Here is a 16,600-nt window from a genome sequence, read left to right as displayed (position 1 = left end):
CCAAATCTTACAGCTGACCTGATTCACCCAGGTACTGACTTACATTGTCTCTACTGAATTTATAAAGCCTTGTTTCCAAATCCCTGCAAGGCCTTGCCTTTCCATATCTTTGTAATCTGCAGTCGTGCAGCATTCCGTCAACTCTGGCTTCTCTGATAGCCAGTCCAACATCATTGGCACCTGAGATGACATAGCCCTAAGATTCTGAAATTACCACCCTCAACCTTCCCACCTCTCTCTTCCTTTAAGACACTCCTTAAAGACAGTATGTTTAACCAAGCTTTTTTCTAATGTCCAAAAATCTGTTTATCTGACCCAAGAATCATGTTTCTTTGCTAATGCTGTTCTGAAGCACTTTAGTTAATTTGACTGCATTAATTATGGGATATGGACATCGCTGGCTGGCCGGCATCTATTGCCCATTCCTAGTTGCCCTCGAGAAGGTGGTGAGCTGCCTTCTCAAACCGCTGCAGTCTGCCTGCGGTGGGTTGGCCCACAATGCTTTTAGGAAGGGAATTCCTAGCGACTGTCAAATTGCCTCAAAGATGATACAGTAAAAATTAACTAGATTAGTTCCTGGGATGAGAGGATTGTCCTATAACAAATGGTTGAGTAAATTGGGCCTAAGTACAAGATTCTGAAAGAATTTGACATTGAGAAGAGGCTTCCTGTGGCTAGGAAATTTGAAACACAGGAGAATGGTGTCATAATAAAGGGGTCAATCACTTAGGATTGAGATGAGGAGAAATTTCTTCATTCAGAGGTTTGTGAACCTTTGGTGTTCTCTCTATTGGACATTTCCAAATGCTCCATCATTGAGCATATTTAAGGCCGACTGACTAATATTTAGCCTTGCAGAACCAACTGTTACGAGGAATGTACAGGAAAATGAACAGATGCAAATGGTAGAGCAGACGCAAGGAACCATAGGTATATTCCTGCTGTGATTTCTCATGTTCGCTTATAACTAAAATACAGCAGTGTATTTCTGTTTGTTTTTAACTGATTCAAATTAGCCAGCCCTATATTGTCCTACCTGCCAACAATCATGAGCTCCCACTCAGTGCAGCGAGGTCGAATGTGGTGCCAGACGTCCATTGTAAACAATGTACTCGCACTGTTGAAAATTGAGGTGAGGGAGGACATGACGGCTGCAATCATCACAGACATCATAAGGCCCCGCAGCCCTGCAGTGGAACAGAAGTTGGTCACACTCGGCAGTGACTGTGTTACAGATTATGATTTCTTGTGTCTTTAAAATACTTTATGATGAGTGCCCCCAGGACCAAATCTTTGCTGCTTTTTAGCCCATATTAATTCAAGCCTTGCACCAAGCGTTTGCTATTCTTAGTACAAATAAAACAATACCTCCCCAGTTTCCCAAGGATTCTTGAAAATGTGAGAGTCAAGTATTGCCATGTTGCTATGAGGGAGGATGCAGTGGAATAGTTCACTATTTTTGGCTTGTTTTATCTGAAGTATAATGTGTAATTTTAATTTAGTTTGCCAGTGATTTGATTGTGAATTCATGTTCAGTATGTTTTGATTTTGGTCTGATTGTCAAAGGTTATGAAAAGGTGAAATGTTTCCACTAATCTTCCCTTGTGGTAATTTGGTAAATTTGACTCTTTTGGCTTGTGGATCACAATAGAGATTGCTCAGCATGTAATTCTCTGCAAGTGTGGAAGATACAGAACATGTTTTACTATATCTTCATCCCTTTAACTTGTGAATTTTACCAGAAGGGACTATGATTGGTCTGGATGGAGTGAATGTAGAGAAGATGTTTCCACTAGGAGAGAGTAGGACCCAACGGAGATGAGGAGCAACTTCTTCAGTCAATGAGTAATGAATGTCTGGAACCCATTGCCACAGAAGGCTGTGGAGGCCAAGTCAATGAGTGTATTTAAGGCAGAGATAGATAGGTTCTTGAGAATCTAAGGTTATGGGAAGAAAGCAGGAGAGTGGGGATGAGAAATATATCAGCCATGATCCAATAGCAAAGCAGGCTTAATGGCCAAATGGCCTAATTCTGTTCCTATATAGTATGGTCTCATGGAGAAGAGAGTGTATGAGCTGCACGAAGAATACCAAAACTGAGATGTCATCCTGGAGAAGCTACAAACTTTGGGCTGCATGCATCCTAAACAGAGGAAGCAGCATGATACCAACAGAGCTAAACAATATAACAAAAGGGTTTGATCATAACTCCACTGGCTCGCTTTCTCCAATTGTAAATGATTTTGAAAATTTATACAATTAGTACAATAAACATTTGATTCTTTGATAATGACATAAATCAGAATCTGAAGACTGTGAAGACCGCATTTTTGTTTTTCTTTCAGACTGTGGACTGAAAATAGGAAAAGATACAGTTTTAAACCAACGAAAGCACACTGCATGGGCATTCAACCAAATGGCCATGTCGGAAGGTAGCTGAGAGTTTGTCCTCAGTTCAGTCAAAGGAGAGGCAGCCGTCTGTCAGGAAGTCCAGGCATCATCAGCCACTGGCACAGTTTACGCTCAGTACACAGGCTTTTCCACAGTCACATATCCACTCGGACAACACAAACAGCAGATACGCCTCTGATGAAGGGTCTAGGCCCAAAGCGTCAGCTTTTGTGCTCCTGAGATGCTGCTTGGCCTGCTGTGTTCATCCAGCTTCACACTTTGTTATCAGCAGATACGCCTGACAACATTTGGGCAAGTGGGCATCAATCTGTGCTGTAGGACCATCACACGCAGCCAGGGAAATTGTCTGTCATCTGTCAGGGAACTGCAAATACAGTAGTCAGGGGTTTGGTCAGAAATGTTGAAGGATTGTTCGTCAAAGTTAGCCAGAGGCAAATGCAGTCCATCCATTGGTCATTGAGGTGACACAAAAAGGCCTACTGGGGCAGCACGGAGTCCACTGCCAGAGGGCTGAGCTAGTTAAGCCTGGGGGAGCCAAAAGCAGAACCGCTTGAATGGAAGGGAACAAGGATGGTGATGGCAGAGGGTAACCCAAGGTGCATGAGTTTTTTTTTCTTTATTCATTCATGGCTAGGCAACATTTATTGCCCATCCCTAATTGCCCAGAGGGCGGCTACGAGTCAACCGCATTGCTGTGGGTCTGAAGTCACATGTAGGCCAGACCCAGGTAAGGATGGCAGTTTCCTTCACCAAAAGACATTAGTGAACCAGATGGGATTTCCCAACAATCAACAATGGATTCCTGGTCATCATTAGATTCTTAGTTCCAGATATTTATTAAATTCAAAGTAACCGTCTGCTGTGGTGGGATTCCAACTCGGATCCCCAGAACATTGTCTGAGTCTCTGGATTGACGGTTCAGCGATGCACCACTAGGCCATCACCTCCCCATGTAGAACAGCACTGGAGAGTATGGGAGGCTACTGGAGAAGGGACTATTGGCACTGACCACCACCACGGCCTCCACAGGGGAAGCATAGAGGATCAGGGTGGGTAAGATTAGGGTGTAAAGTTGGAGTTCTGGACGCAGAATGACATTTTGGAACAAAATTCAATGTGGTTGGTCTCCACTCTGATGGAAGCCAGAAAATGACAGGGCACTGAGAAAGTCCTTCCCTAGATATGGGAGTCTCTTATTTTTAAAGGGTGTGATTGTGGGTGGGAGTTTATGTATGTTCTGCTCATTGAGGCAACTTTTTAAATGATCAGGTGGCTCCTTTCAAATTAGCTTCTGACAATCCTTTCATGTGGAGTCTGCAAAAACAGGGATATGTTGTTTGAGGAAAGTGCAGGTGAGTTTAGGGCATAGGTGGTATAAGCGGTAGATTGGGGTGCAGTGGAACATATGTAGGTTATGAGAGGTGAGTTCAGGTAATTATGTGGCCTGGAGGGAATAGGATTTATAGGGATAGGGCATTAGATGGCATGGTAGGTGTGGCGGGCAATGGAATGGATAGGTGGCATTGTGAGGATGAGGTGAGGTGGGGTTGAGTAAATGGTCAACAGATGATTAAAGTTATGATGCGCAGTATGTATGTGGCAGGGAGATATAATGAATATGGGAAGGCTGTTTTTGGTTTCATTAGTGGGCAACAAGAAATTATTTCATTTGGCCAAGATTAGAGAAGCAGAATATATTTTAAAAGGTGTGAAAGTTATAGATATTGGAGTTTAGAGAGATTTGAGTATACTATTACAAGAATATGTTATTATGAAGTACAAAAGATGTCAAGTGATGTGATATCTTTTGTTACGGGGGGGGGGTTGAATGACTAATGAAAATGTCATACACAATACACTGAACTGTGGTGAGAGCAGATCTGGAATACCATGTGCAACCTTTGTCTCCATTTTTCAGGAAGTTGGAAACCATAACTTTGGAGTGCTGGAAGGGCTGAAGAAGGAAGGATGGGCTTTGTGGTAGTGTCATACTGAAACTGGTGGAAATTGTGGTCGATAATTCATTGGAAACAAAGGCTGATGGATGTAAGGTGAGCACCCTGTCACTGTTCTGGGAGGAAAGAAAATGCGGAAATGCTGGGAATCGGATAGATCCAACCAAAGGCCCAGTCAACCAGGATGGGGTCATAATCGGGTGAGAGGAAAGAAATATCTGAATCATTGGTATGGCTTCTTAAATTATCCGAACAGATATGCCAGGAATGGGGAAGCTGGGAGAATGGAATGAAATTCGCCTGGAAACAAGGTGTGTGGACTGGTAACCAGGGTAGCTGAAGCAGCCACTGCCCTTGTGAATAATTTTTGAAAGGCTAGGAAATGGAGACATGGAAATTGAAGAAAGGAAGGGATATGTCAAAGAGCATGTGATGAGGCATGAGATGATTATAGATAGGTAGCAATTTGAAGGAAACTTGATGAAGTTTCCTAGTACAGGACAAGAGTACAAAATGACCCCAATACAGACATGAATGTACTGGAACAACAGTAAGGAAGAGAACGAGAGAAAGACTGGAATAAACAATGATTCACAAATCTCAGAAAGGAATAGCCAAGAGATCATTGAATCTCTACGGTATGGAAGCAGGTCATTTGGCCCATCGGGTCTGTACTGAACCTCCGAAGAGCATCCCGTCCAGATCCAACCCCACCTTACCCTGACAGCCTGCATTACCCGTGGCTAACCAACCTAGCCTGAACATCCCTGGACACTGTGGGCAATTTAACATGGGCAGTCCACCTAAAGTGCACATCTTTAGACTGTGGGAGGAAACTGGAGCACCTGGAGGAAACCTACACAGGCAAGAAGAGAATGTGCAAACTCCACACAGTCAGATATGCAAGTGTCAAAAAAAGGTGTCAAGAGGCGACTTAAAAGAGGTGTTTTATGTGAGGACGAATGCAACCAGGGAGTGGAAGATGGAGACTGGTTTTACCTCAGTTCAAGGAAGAAACAGAGATCCCTTGTGGATGCAGGAGGTGTAGTCATTTGGACTCCCTGTGATGAACAGAAAGCTGTATATGTCAGGAAAGAGTCTAAGTTTTCCTGGGTCCATTTAAGATGCTGCCAGCTTACAAGCTGCATTAATCATCAGGTTTCCTTCATCAGGACAATGGGCTCCAAAGAGAAGTAACAATGTTCTGTAGTGCTGGGAGCCCACCTTGGCTATCTGATAACCTAGTGGCAGGGCATAACCAGTGGCTCATGGTCACAGACCAACCCACTTCCTGCATGAATTTGGCAATGACAAAAATGTTGACTAGTTTTTGTTTCTCACTTTAAATTGACAAAGTACCTTGAGGTAGCAATCCCAATACTAATAATGGATAGGCGATATCTGTACAACCAACTGAGTTTCCACAAACTCGACGACAGGTATCTGGATCTGCACAAGCCACAAGATCTAAAACAAAAGTAAGAGATTCTGAGTTTTTGAAAATTACATTCATAATCAGTCTACTGTCCTTTGCAACATCACTTGAAGTTGCTATTAATGGCCTATGAGATTATTCAACTTTCTGTCAGTAAAACTGTAAAGAGATATCAGTTAAGTTTTGAAAATCTCACATCTGGGGAAAATCTAAAGTTGTAATGGGGTTTACATCAGCTGAAGGGATTGAAGGAGTCGTTGAGTTAGTGCATAAGTTGTAGGAAATCATTGCTATGAAAGTAAAGTAAATTTTATGAAGTAGGGCATCCTCAATTTAAACACGGAATTTGGCACACTTTACATTATTCGCCCAACGTGAACCGTGTCTGGTGAAATTAGAATTAAAGACAGAGACCCCAGCTGTTGCAATGGACCTGCCAATTTAGAAATAACTATACTGATAAGTCTGAACATAGGCATAGTATTAGGCCATTCATCCCCTCAAGCCTGTTCCACCATTAATTAATTTGTAGACGGTTTGTATCTTAATTGTATTCACTTGCTTTGTTCCAAAACTCTTTCTTTAATAAAAATCTATCAATCTCAGATTTAAAATCATTTCCCGCGCTGGCAACAACACTCTCTTGAAAAAGAGTTTCAAATGTCTCTCTCAAACTGGGCGAAGAAGTGATTCCTAGCTTCCTAAATAGCCTTCTTTATAGTCTATCATTATGTTCCCTTAACCTAGATTAAATCCTCTCTACGTTATAAATCTCTGGCTGGAACAGTCCATGACAACACACCTTTCTGTGTGTTACTGCTAATTGAGGCCCTTAAGTATGTGGGGTCCCCTTTTGGGAGATTCCTGCACACTTGATACAAATGCAATACACCGACTTCTGTGAACAGCCACAGTTTATTTAAGCAAGTACAAGCTTTTGGAGGATCACTTGACAATCTTCACAGGGCTTGCAGAGCTGTGTCAAGCGATGCTCCCCAATAAGGGAACCGTCTTCCCTTTATATAGGATTTTACAACGCTGCCAGTCATGTATGCAAGATACGGCTTTTTACTTCCCTATAGTCATATGCCTAGCAACAGTGATAGTACATGACTTAATCACCTAACTTTAGAAGCAAATGTCAGCTGCCCAAAATCAATGTGTACAACTGGACAGTTCCTCATTTCTCAGTCGCTGCTCTAGACAGTTCCGTATCTTTTTAGCCTTAGTTCAACATTTATAGAGAGCAGAGTATTATTAAATTACCACATTGTCTGCGAGACAAAGGCACCCACGGCGCAGCTTGGCACCTAATTTCTTAAATGTCAGCAGAACAAATATTCACCCTTTAACATTTCAAAGTAGCCAATTGGGACCATTTAAGGTTGTCAGCATACTGCCGCTGGGATTAACCCAGTACGGGTTAGGACTACAGGTATGCGGCGTATCCAGAAACAAAAGGAGTGAGGGCTGTTTAGACTTGTACAAAATGAGGTGAAATGCTGACTTGATCAAAAGATGTCCTTGCCTAAATGAGGGTGTGCACAATGGGCAAGGCTGCCCGCACAGAACTATTTTCCTGCCCTTGCTTACAACCCACTTGTCCCCTCCCCTTGTGACCCTATACCCTGGGGAGGTCTCCCCATCCACTTCCCTTGCATTTAAGGCAGAGGTAGATAGGTACTTGATAGATAGAGGTAACTCCAGGGTGACTGCTCCAGCAGCAGCCATGACCTCCTCTGTGGCACTGCCAAGTGCAGAAACTGTCAGCCTCTCATTGGCCAGACGATCCTGGTTGTTGTAAATTTTTGCCCCCTCGGCACCTCATTCCTGTAGAAAGTCTGCCAATGTTCTCAGAACTGCCTCGTTGGCAGAAGATTTGACAGACCTTCCTTAGATGAAATATTGTGCATCTCTCACTGCCAACGGAATGTTCTATTTCTGGTTTATAATGTGGGTTTTGCCTCCAGCAAGGCATTTTAACTGATGTGGCAATGCTTATGTTTGTCATTGTATGGCAGGATTACCAAGGTATTGAAATATTGAACAAATATAACTAATACATACCAATATTGGATTCCAATTGAGCTGCAACAAGTAGCATTCTTCCAATAGTATGCTGTTTTAAGGGGTAAGATGGAGGATGAGACTTTGATACCCGCAAGTCACATGCTATGATACAATGATAATATCATGAGCACGTTTGTTAAAGAAATACTGGCACATACAGGCAGCTGTCTGTACTCACCAAGACTGATACTGCTGATTGTCTGAATTCTTTACTGTTCACAGATGTTATTCATTTGCTGTGCAATTAGTTTTCAAAATGTTGATCATTGACGTCTTGGTTTTTTTTATAGATGGCAAGTACAGCTAACTAGGATATATATTTACCTCTAGTAGGGTATTTTACATGTTGTAATGTTTATGTTATCATACATAACATGAGAAATTAGACATAAGATGTTGTGGAGTCAACAAATTCAACGACAGTAATTGCAATTAACTGTTACATACAAACGTAAGATTACAACAGAGGAGAATGCTTCCAGTTGCTTGTCATGCTTCCAGTGATTGAGGGTAAGATGGAGTTTGAGACGTTTAAACCCTCAGATTACATACTTTAAGAGAGTGAAGGTATCAAGAGCATAGTCTTAAAGGTCTATTGTCATACGAACTGAGATATAGCACAATAGTGTAAGGAACCTTTCCTCACAATCTAGCCCTTGGACCACTCGTGACATTCTGGTCAATCTGTGCAATGGTGCTTCCGAAACCATTTTTTTTATCGGGCTCTGAAACTGAACTGCATACAGTACAGTACTTTAGATGAATGAGCTGTGTGCAACACTGATAATGGCTGAAGGAATATGGTTCTAAATTAAAGTTTTTCAGGTATTAGCAATGGAGACCTCTAGTGATGACAATGATTCAGCCAGGGAATAGGTGGAATCTCTTTTAGCAGAGTTAAAATAGGCTCATGCCAAAGACCTAATATCAATGAAGGATGCAATCACACTTCATTTAGCAAAGCGCTGCTTGAACCTCAATACACTGCAGAGTATATAATTTTCGAGGATTAACAATTGATTAATAAATTCTGTGAAGCAGCCTTTTACTAATGCAAAAATCAGAGTAATGAAACTGACTTTCCAACTCAGATTTATGGAGCAGTACATAAAAAAAACAAATATTTAATTCTTGTCTTCATTAATGTTAGGACCTAAGCTTTAACAACAGGCAACATGTACTTACTGGGAAAAAGGATTCGGCTGATCATGCCTGGGAACACCATAATGAAAATAGGCAAGACTTTCAAGTAGGCTGCAAATAAGGTGCCACCCTTGGCATGAAGAATTGATTTGGCAGAAAGTGTCCTTTGCACAATGACCTGAAATTAGTACAAGGTGTGTATAATTCATCTGGATGTTACTAAATTCCCAATTTTGTGTAAAACAAAAACCATTGAAACAAGCTATTCAAACTAGTTTCTCTATATTTCTTTCGAGTCTCCTGTCAGCTTGTTTCAGTCCATTAACATAGCTTTTATTGCAATCTTGTAATTAAATAATTCTCCCTTAAATGTATCTGTGCTGTTTGCCACAATTTCTGCACAGACAGTATGTTCCACATTTTAATCACGCTCTAGGATTGGATTTTACATTCCCCTGTCAATAGGCTGTAAATTCAAAAGGGTGAAATGCCCACCCCTCCTATCTGAGCAGCGGAATCTGCCTGAAATGTTACCAGAATAGGATTGAGCTGCAAGCTGCCACCACTCCTTGTGCCCATTGAGGCTAATCAATGACCAGTTGAGGGTCTCAGCCTATCTCTGCCAAAATTTTACCTAATTACAAGGGAAGACACATGCCATTTGGGCAGGCATGTAGCTTTAACTGTGCAGACTTGTGTTGGGTATGTTGAGAGAACCTCCATTGTGGGTCCTCTGTGTCCACTGGGGGCACACACCCCAATAATGTAAAGACTGTGGCTCCAACTCACTCACCCTCATTTGCCAACCTGGACCTGGCATTACCCCAGACTTAATTTGAGTATGAGTTCCTCTTTCCCAGGACTATTTAATAATAGCCATGCTCCCACCTGACGTTGCTGGGACTACAGAATGGCGGGACATGCTATTAGCTGGCAGCTCCCTCAGGGGTTGGGGATCCATGCAGGAAGCAGGAAGTCTTGTCTCACATTACTGCCAATGGTGAATTGTGAGGGGTAACAGCGTATGGTGAGCATACTCTCACCCCCTGATATCTTATCTCGGCTGTTGGGGGCCATGGAGATCTGTAAAACCAAGCCCCAAATAAAAGGGTTTCTCCTGAATTCCTTACTGAATTTATTAGTCACTGCTTCATATTCATGACTCCCTGGTTTTGGAGACCCATATGTATTATTTTACTTTTCATATATTTCACACTGCTGATGAACAGTTTCATGCTGAAATTTTATTCTACATACCATGTACCCAATGTGAATGCCTTAAAGTTAGGAGATAGCTTCACTTGGTATGGAATGATATTCAGTCCCTTGCAAGGGGGGACATAGAATCAGGAGATGTAGAGTCAGTATAGATAGAGCTGAGAAACTCTAAGGGTAGAAAGACCCTAATGGGAGTTATCTACAGGCCCCTAAACGGTAGTCAGGATGTAGGATGCATGTTGAATCAGGAGTTGAAATTGGCCTGTTGCAAAGGGATCACTACAGTTGTTATGGGAGATTTCAGCATGCGGGTAGACTGGGAGAATCAGGATGGTACTGGACCCCAAGAAAGGGAGTTTGTGGAGTGCCTCCAAGATGGATTCTTAGAACAGCTTGTACTGGAGCCTACCAGGGAGGAGGCAATTCTGGATCTGGTGTTGTGCAATGAACCGGATTTGATCAGGGACCTCAAAGTAAAGGAGCCATTAGGAAATAGTGACCATAATATGATAATTTTTAATCTGCAGTTTGAGAGGAAGAAGGGAGAATCGGAAGTGTCAGTATTGCAGTTGAATAAAGGGAACTATGGAGCCATGAGGAAGGAGCTGGCCAAAGTTCAATGGTACATTACCCTAGCAGGGATGGCAGTGGAACAACAATGGCAGGTATTTCTGGATATAATACAGAAGGTGCAGGATCAGTTCATACCAAAGAGGAAGAAAGATCCGAAGGAGAGGCAGGGGTGGCCGTGGCTGACGAGGGATGTTAAGGACTGTATAAAGATAAAAGAGAAGTATAACATAGCAAAGATGAGCGGGAAGCCGGAGGACTGGGAAGCTTTTAAAGAGCAACAGAAGATAACTGAAAAGGCAATACACAGAGAAAAAATGAGATATGAAGGAAAACTGGCCAAAAATATAAAGGAGGATAGTGAAAGCTTATTTAGGTATATAAAAAGAAAAAAAATGGTTAAAACTAAAATTGGGCCCTTGAAGTCAGAAACGGGTGAATTTATTATGGGGAACAAGGAAATGGCAGAAGAATTGAATAGGTACTTTGGATCTGTCTTCACTAGGGAAGACACAAGCAATCTCCCAGATGCAATAGTGGCTGAAGGACCTAGGGTAATGGACGAACTGAAGGGAATTTATATTAGGCAGGAAATGGTGTTGGATAGACTGTTAGTTCTGAAGGCTGATAAGTCCCTGGGACCTGATGGTCTGCATCCCAGGGTACTTAAGGAGGTGGCTCTAGAAATCGTGGATGCATTGGTAATCATTTTCCAATGTTCTATAGATTCAGGATCAGTTCCTGCTGATTAGAGGGTGGCTAATGTCCCACTTTTCAAGAAAGTAAGGAGAGAGAAAACAGGAAATTATAGGCCAGTTAGCCTAACGTCAGTGGTGGGAAAAATGCTGGAGTCAATTATGAAAGATGAAATTACGACTCATTTGGATAGCAGTAGCAGGATAGGTCAGAGTCAGCATGGATTTATGAAGGGGAAATTGTGCTTGACTAATCTTCTGGAATTTTTTGAGGATATATCTATGAAGATGGACAAGGGAGAACCAGTGGATGTTGTGTACCTGGACTTTCAGAAAGCCTTTGATAAAGCCCTGCATAGGAGATTGGTGAGCAAAATTAGGGCACATGGTATTGGGGACAAAATACTGACTTGGATTGAAAATTGGCTGGCTGACAGGAAGCAAAGAGTAGCGATAAACGGTCCCTTTCGGAAGGGCAGGCGGTGACCAGTGGGATACCACAAGGTTCGGTGCCGGGACCGCAGCTGTTTACAATATACATTAATGATATAGATGAAGGCATTAAAAGTAATATCAGCAAATTTGCTGATGACACAAAGCTGGGTGGCAGTGTGAAATGTGAGGAGGATGTTATGAGAATACAGTGTGACTTGGACAGGCTAGGTTAGTGGACGGATGCATGGCAGATGCAGTTTAATGTGGATAAATGTGTGGGTATCCACTTTGGTGGCAAGAACAGGAAGGCAGATTACTATCTAAATGGAGTCAGGTTAGGTAAAGGGGAAGTACAACAAGATCTAGGTGTTCTTGTACATCAGTCAATGAAAGCAAGCATGCAGGTACAGCAGGCAGTGAAGAAAGCTAATGGCATGTTAGCCTTCATAACAAGAGGAATTGAGTATAGGAGCAAAGAGGTCCTTCTGCAGCTGTACAGGGCCCTGGTGAGACCGCACCTGGAGTATTGTGTGCTGTTTTGGTCTCCAAATTTGAGGAAGGACATTATTACTATTGAGGGAGTGCAGCGTAAGTTCACGAAGTCAATTCCTGGAATGGCAGGGCTATCGTATGTCGAAAGTTTGGAGTGACTGGGCTTGTATACGCTTGAGTTTAGAAGGATGAGAGGGGATCTGATTGAGGCGTATAAGATTATTAAGGGATTGGACACTCTGGAGGCAGGAAGCATGTTTCCGCTGATGGGTGAGTCCAGAACCAGAGGACACAGTTTAAAAATAAGGGGTAGGCCATTTAGAACAGAGTTGAGGATAAACTACTTCCCCCAGAGAGTGGTGGGTATATGGAATGCTCTGCCCCAGAAGGCAATGGAGGCCAACTCTCTGGATACTTTCAAGAAAGAGATGGATAGAGCTCTTAAAGATAGTGGAATCAAGGGTCATGGGGATAAGGCAGGAACAGGATACTGATTGTGGATGATCAGCCGTGATCATAATGAATGGTGGAGCTGGCTCAAAGGGCCAAATGGCCTACTCCAGCACCTATTGTCTATTGTCTATTGGAGTGTAATACAGACCTTGTTCGATTCGAACAGAATACTAAGTGCATCCTTCAGCAAACAGCAAAGAGCTTGATACAGCATACCCTCTAAAATGTACATCTCTGTGTGGCTACATGGAAATTCTGAATGTACTATACGCCAAGAAAGGTTCATTGCTCACAAATTTGTCACTTCTCTGGAAGCATTCCTGACATAAAATCCTTTAGAACCTTTATAAATGCACCCAAATTGAGTTGGAATTTCGTTCTAACAAACGAACAGGGTAGGCCAAACGAAACAGGCTTTGAAAAGCTTCTCAGTGCCCAGTGTTGGTAAGCAAGCTTGGAGCCTTTTTCCATGTTAAAATTCTATGGAATTGTTTAAATCAGCTGGTATACCTGCAGAAAGGGAGTATGAATGATTTCAGGCAAGTAGAATTTCTACATGTAAAATTCTTAGTAGCTTCAGAGTCTTCTAACCATGGTTTCTATGTGATTCAGATGCCCAGCTGATCAAAAAGCAATGACACCAGGAGTGGTTGAACTTTACATGAAGAGTGCACGTACATAAATGTGTGTTACCTGATCTGTGCACCAATACCAAGTAGAAAGTACAGTTATTCCAAATAATACACCTGGCCAGGGAAGGTCAGAACTAATAGGATCCCGAAAAATGTGGAAGGTGTCCTCTCTTGGTAAGCCGCAGGTTGAGTTAGATTGATGGATAGTGGGGACGGCTGTAAAGAATTTCTTCTTGAGTCCCACATAGCCATCGACATGTTTAAAAGCTATAAAACATAAACTTAATTTACTGAACAAATCAGTTGAAATCATTTCTAACACAATTTTGCCGAGAAGTTTTGTTTTGTATGAAAATCATGCTTTTATAAAATGTTTGTTTTACCCTGTGTTTAAACATTTCCTTGCTTCCCGACCCATCAGCTCCCATCCCCTCCACTTTACATTCTCCCTTCTCTGTTCCTCAAGTCAATGAGATGAAGAAGGAACTGGTTCTCCTCTTAAAATTAAGTTTGAGTTGGGAGCTGACTGAGGGGAATCACTGGTGTGAATTCCTGATATACATAACCGTGCGATGAAGGAAGAAGTGCCTGTGCTAGGACTCATATCATTTTCTATTCAACTTGCCCATTTTTACACCTTTCAAAATACACATACAACCTATGCACAATTTTCCCTGCACCTTCTGTCTTTTCACACAGGGGTCAGATTCAAATTGTATTTTTTGAGTCAGCTTGGAGGAAGTAAGGAGTGTGAATACGGAGGCAAGCCTGTGTTCTCTAACGTAACTCCAGATCAGCTCCCAAAATTGTTTAAAGGCCCCCAGACATCTTCCAACAATCACACTGTTGCCAATTCTTGCCCCCTCTTCAGATCATTACGTCATTCTCATACCAAACTATCCTCCTGTCACCCCACATCCCATCACTCTGTCCCCATTCCCCATGTCATCCTAATAGCCCTGAGGTCACCTGTGCCATTCGATTACTCCTTCACCCCCCCAAACAAAGGCAAACAACCTTGACTTGGAAAGAAACAGAAAAGAAATAGAAATGTGAAAACTTAAACTGAAATTTCAAAGAGAAAGAAATAGCAGAACATTTGAATTGGATGGAGAAAAGCTTAGATTACACAAATGGGAAATGCTGCTATAACTTAAGGATGACTTTGGCTTTAGTTACACTTTGGATTTGACCATAAATATTCACATCATGCCAATATTCAGTGAGATAGGTATTGAAATGTATTTGGAATACTGAGAAAATTGCCACAATATTGCAGTGGCCAAGAGAAAACTTGACAGTTTTACTGTGGAGTGTGTTGGTGAGAAAAGTTGGGTGCTGAACTCTTTCAGGTAGACAGTCTGGAGACTACGATAAAGTGAAAATTGCCATTATCTAGGCCTATGAGTTAGGGCCAGAGCCTTATAGGCAAATATGTGGAAATTTAAGCAAGTAACAGTGTCAGACTTCTGTGAAATTTACTAGAGATAAAGGAAATGGTGTTTATTGCGGAAAAGAGAGGTGTTGAAGCTTTGCAACTTGAAATTGAGTATCCTAATGAATTCAAAGGGAACAATAACTAATACTGAAACAAAACAGAAAGTGCTAGAGAAACTCAGCAGCTCAGACAGCTTCTGTGAAGAGAAAGCAAGGTTAATGTTTTGAGTTCAGCGACTGGACTGGTTGGCAGGTGGACGTTAATTGTTCAAAGCATTGTGCTGTAGAGAATGAACTAGGGAACAGTTGCCTCAAGACTGATGTTTGATAGGTGGTATGGTTTAATGAATGTTCAATCAGATTTTGAAGACCTTGGAGAGGGTGATGCCAGTGAAAATACAGCATCACCTTTAAGACCAGAAAGTTTCTAAATTAAGAGAAGCTGCAGTAATGGCAGATGACTAAAGATTGACTCACAATTGTGTTAGAAACAACCCTTTTTGGTATCATAGACAAACTGGAGATTCGAGAGGTCTGATTACAGTGAAGAAAATGACATGTGAAGGGTAAATGTTAGAATTTTTAAAAAAAAACAAGACTGTGACATTTGTCAGGGCATTCAATACTCTTTTAAAAGAAATCTGTCCAGCGGGTAAAATTGATGACCAACTGATGTGTTCTCTTGTATTAACTACTAATGTGGATTGAAGTGCAGAAAATTATCAAACTTTTCTTGTTTAAAATTGAAGTGTTCTTTTTCCTGTTTAATGAGGGAGGATAACTAATTGTAATTCTAAGATCTACAGGATTAACACAATCTTTAATATTGGGAAGCGACAGAAATGTCCCTCCAGATAATTTGTTAAACAAAAGCATTTTGATGCAAGGTATTAATGGGAATAGCATACCCAGTCATTTGTATGGAGCTAATTTAGAGCATAGCTTAATTAGTAGTTCTGTAATTGTGGGAATAGTTGGTAAGTGTCCTATTGACAGCATGGGTTGAATTATTGGGAAATGGTTTGACTGGGGATAAGGTGCTACCATCTTTAGCAGTTTGAGAAAAGCCCATTGAGACTGTGGAAACTGATGTTTTTCAAGAAGAACTGAATAACCTAAAAGAATCCCTGTAACCCAGCCGCGAGAATTAATGTTTTGATTAAAGATGTGTCCAAAGAGTCACCGACTCAGCATTCTATTTTTCAAATGGCATAGGAGCATCAGGCTGAAAAGAAAGAATTAATGATAGTTGGAGATAAGTCAAAAGTGACTTCTACATGGTTTTGATCTCTGTAGAAACTGACAATTTATAAAAAGAAATTCAAGCTTCCAGTTAATGGCTGAAAAAAATGACACAACAAGATTTAATATTTTAAGACTTATATTGCAATAAAAAGAAAATAAAAACACTATGGACTAAACACTATCTTTGGAGACAACTTATACACAAATAGGGCATTTCCCTTTCTTTTAAGCATAAGACGTTTAGAGCCATAAAATACAGCTACTGACCCTAGATCCAACCAGTCTTTGCTGACCATAATCCCAAACTAAACTAGTCTCACCTGTCTGTACTTGGCCAATATCTCTCTTACAGAATACTTTCTACTATCCTTTAAGTAGCTATTCACTCCTCCCAGAATCATTCCAAGG

At 41.5% G+C, this 16,600-nt stretch overlaps 1 protein-coding gene and 1 long non-coding RNA gene across 2 annotated transcripts in view; one reads left to right on the top strand and one right to left on the bottom strand.

Annotated features, from left to right (window-relative positions):
* LOC132210901 (uncharacterized) overlaps positions 1 to 16,600 on the top strand; it is a 64,802-nt gene that overhangs the window by 1,873 nt on the left and 46,329 nt on the right. The window contains exon 2 of the long non-coding RNA XR_009447132.1: positions 4,331 to 4,463. This is a non-coding gene — a long non-coding RNA (uncharacterized LOC132210901). The remainder of the gene's footprint in view (positions 1 to 4,330; positions 4,464 to 16,600) is intronic.
* The window catches only part of LOC125462208 (sodium/myo-inositol cotransporter 2-like), a 70,124-nt gene that overhangs the window by 14,659 nt on the left and 38,865 nt on the right, over positions 1 to 16,600 (bottom strand). The window contains exons 9-12 of the mRNA XM_048551940.2: positions 13,572 to 13,777; positions 9,058 to 9,193; positions 5,727 to 5,834; positions 1,037 to 1,187 (exon numbers count right to left, since the gene is read on the bottom strand). Coding sequence (XP_048407897.1) covers positions 1,037 to 1,187; positions 5,727 to 5,834; positions 9,058 to 9,193; positions 13,572 to 13,777 — 601 coding nt within the window. The remainder of the gene's footprint in view (positions 1 to 1,036; positions 1,188 to 5,726; positions 5,835 to 9,057; positions 9,194 to 13,571; positions 13,778 to 16,600) is intronic.

Source organism: Stegostoma tigrinum, chromosome 23 (genome assembly GCF_030684315.1).
Source record: "Stegostoma tigrinum isolate sSteTig4 chromosome 23, sSteTig4.hap1, whole genome shotgun sequence".
Lineage (NCBI taxonomy): Eukaryota > Metazoa > Chordata > Chondrichthyes > Orectolobiformes > Stegostomatidae > Stegostoma > Stegostoma tigrinum.
Note: the sequence above shows the minus strand (reverse complement) of the source record. Positions and strands in the feature narration are given on the sequence as shown.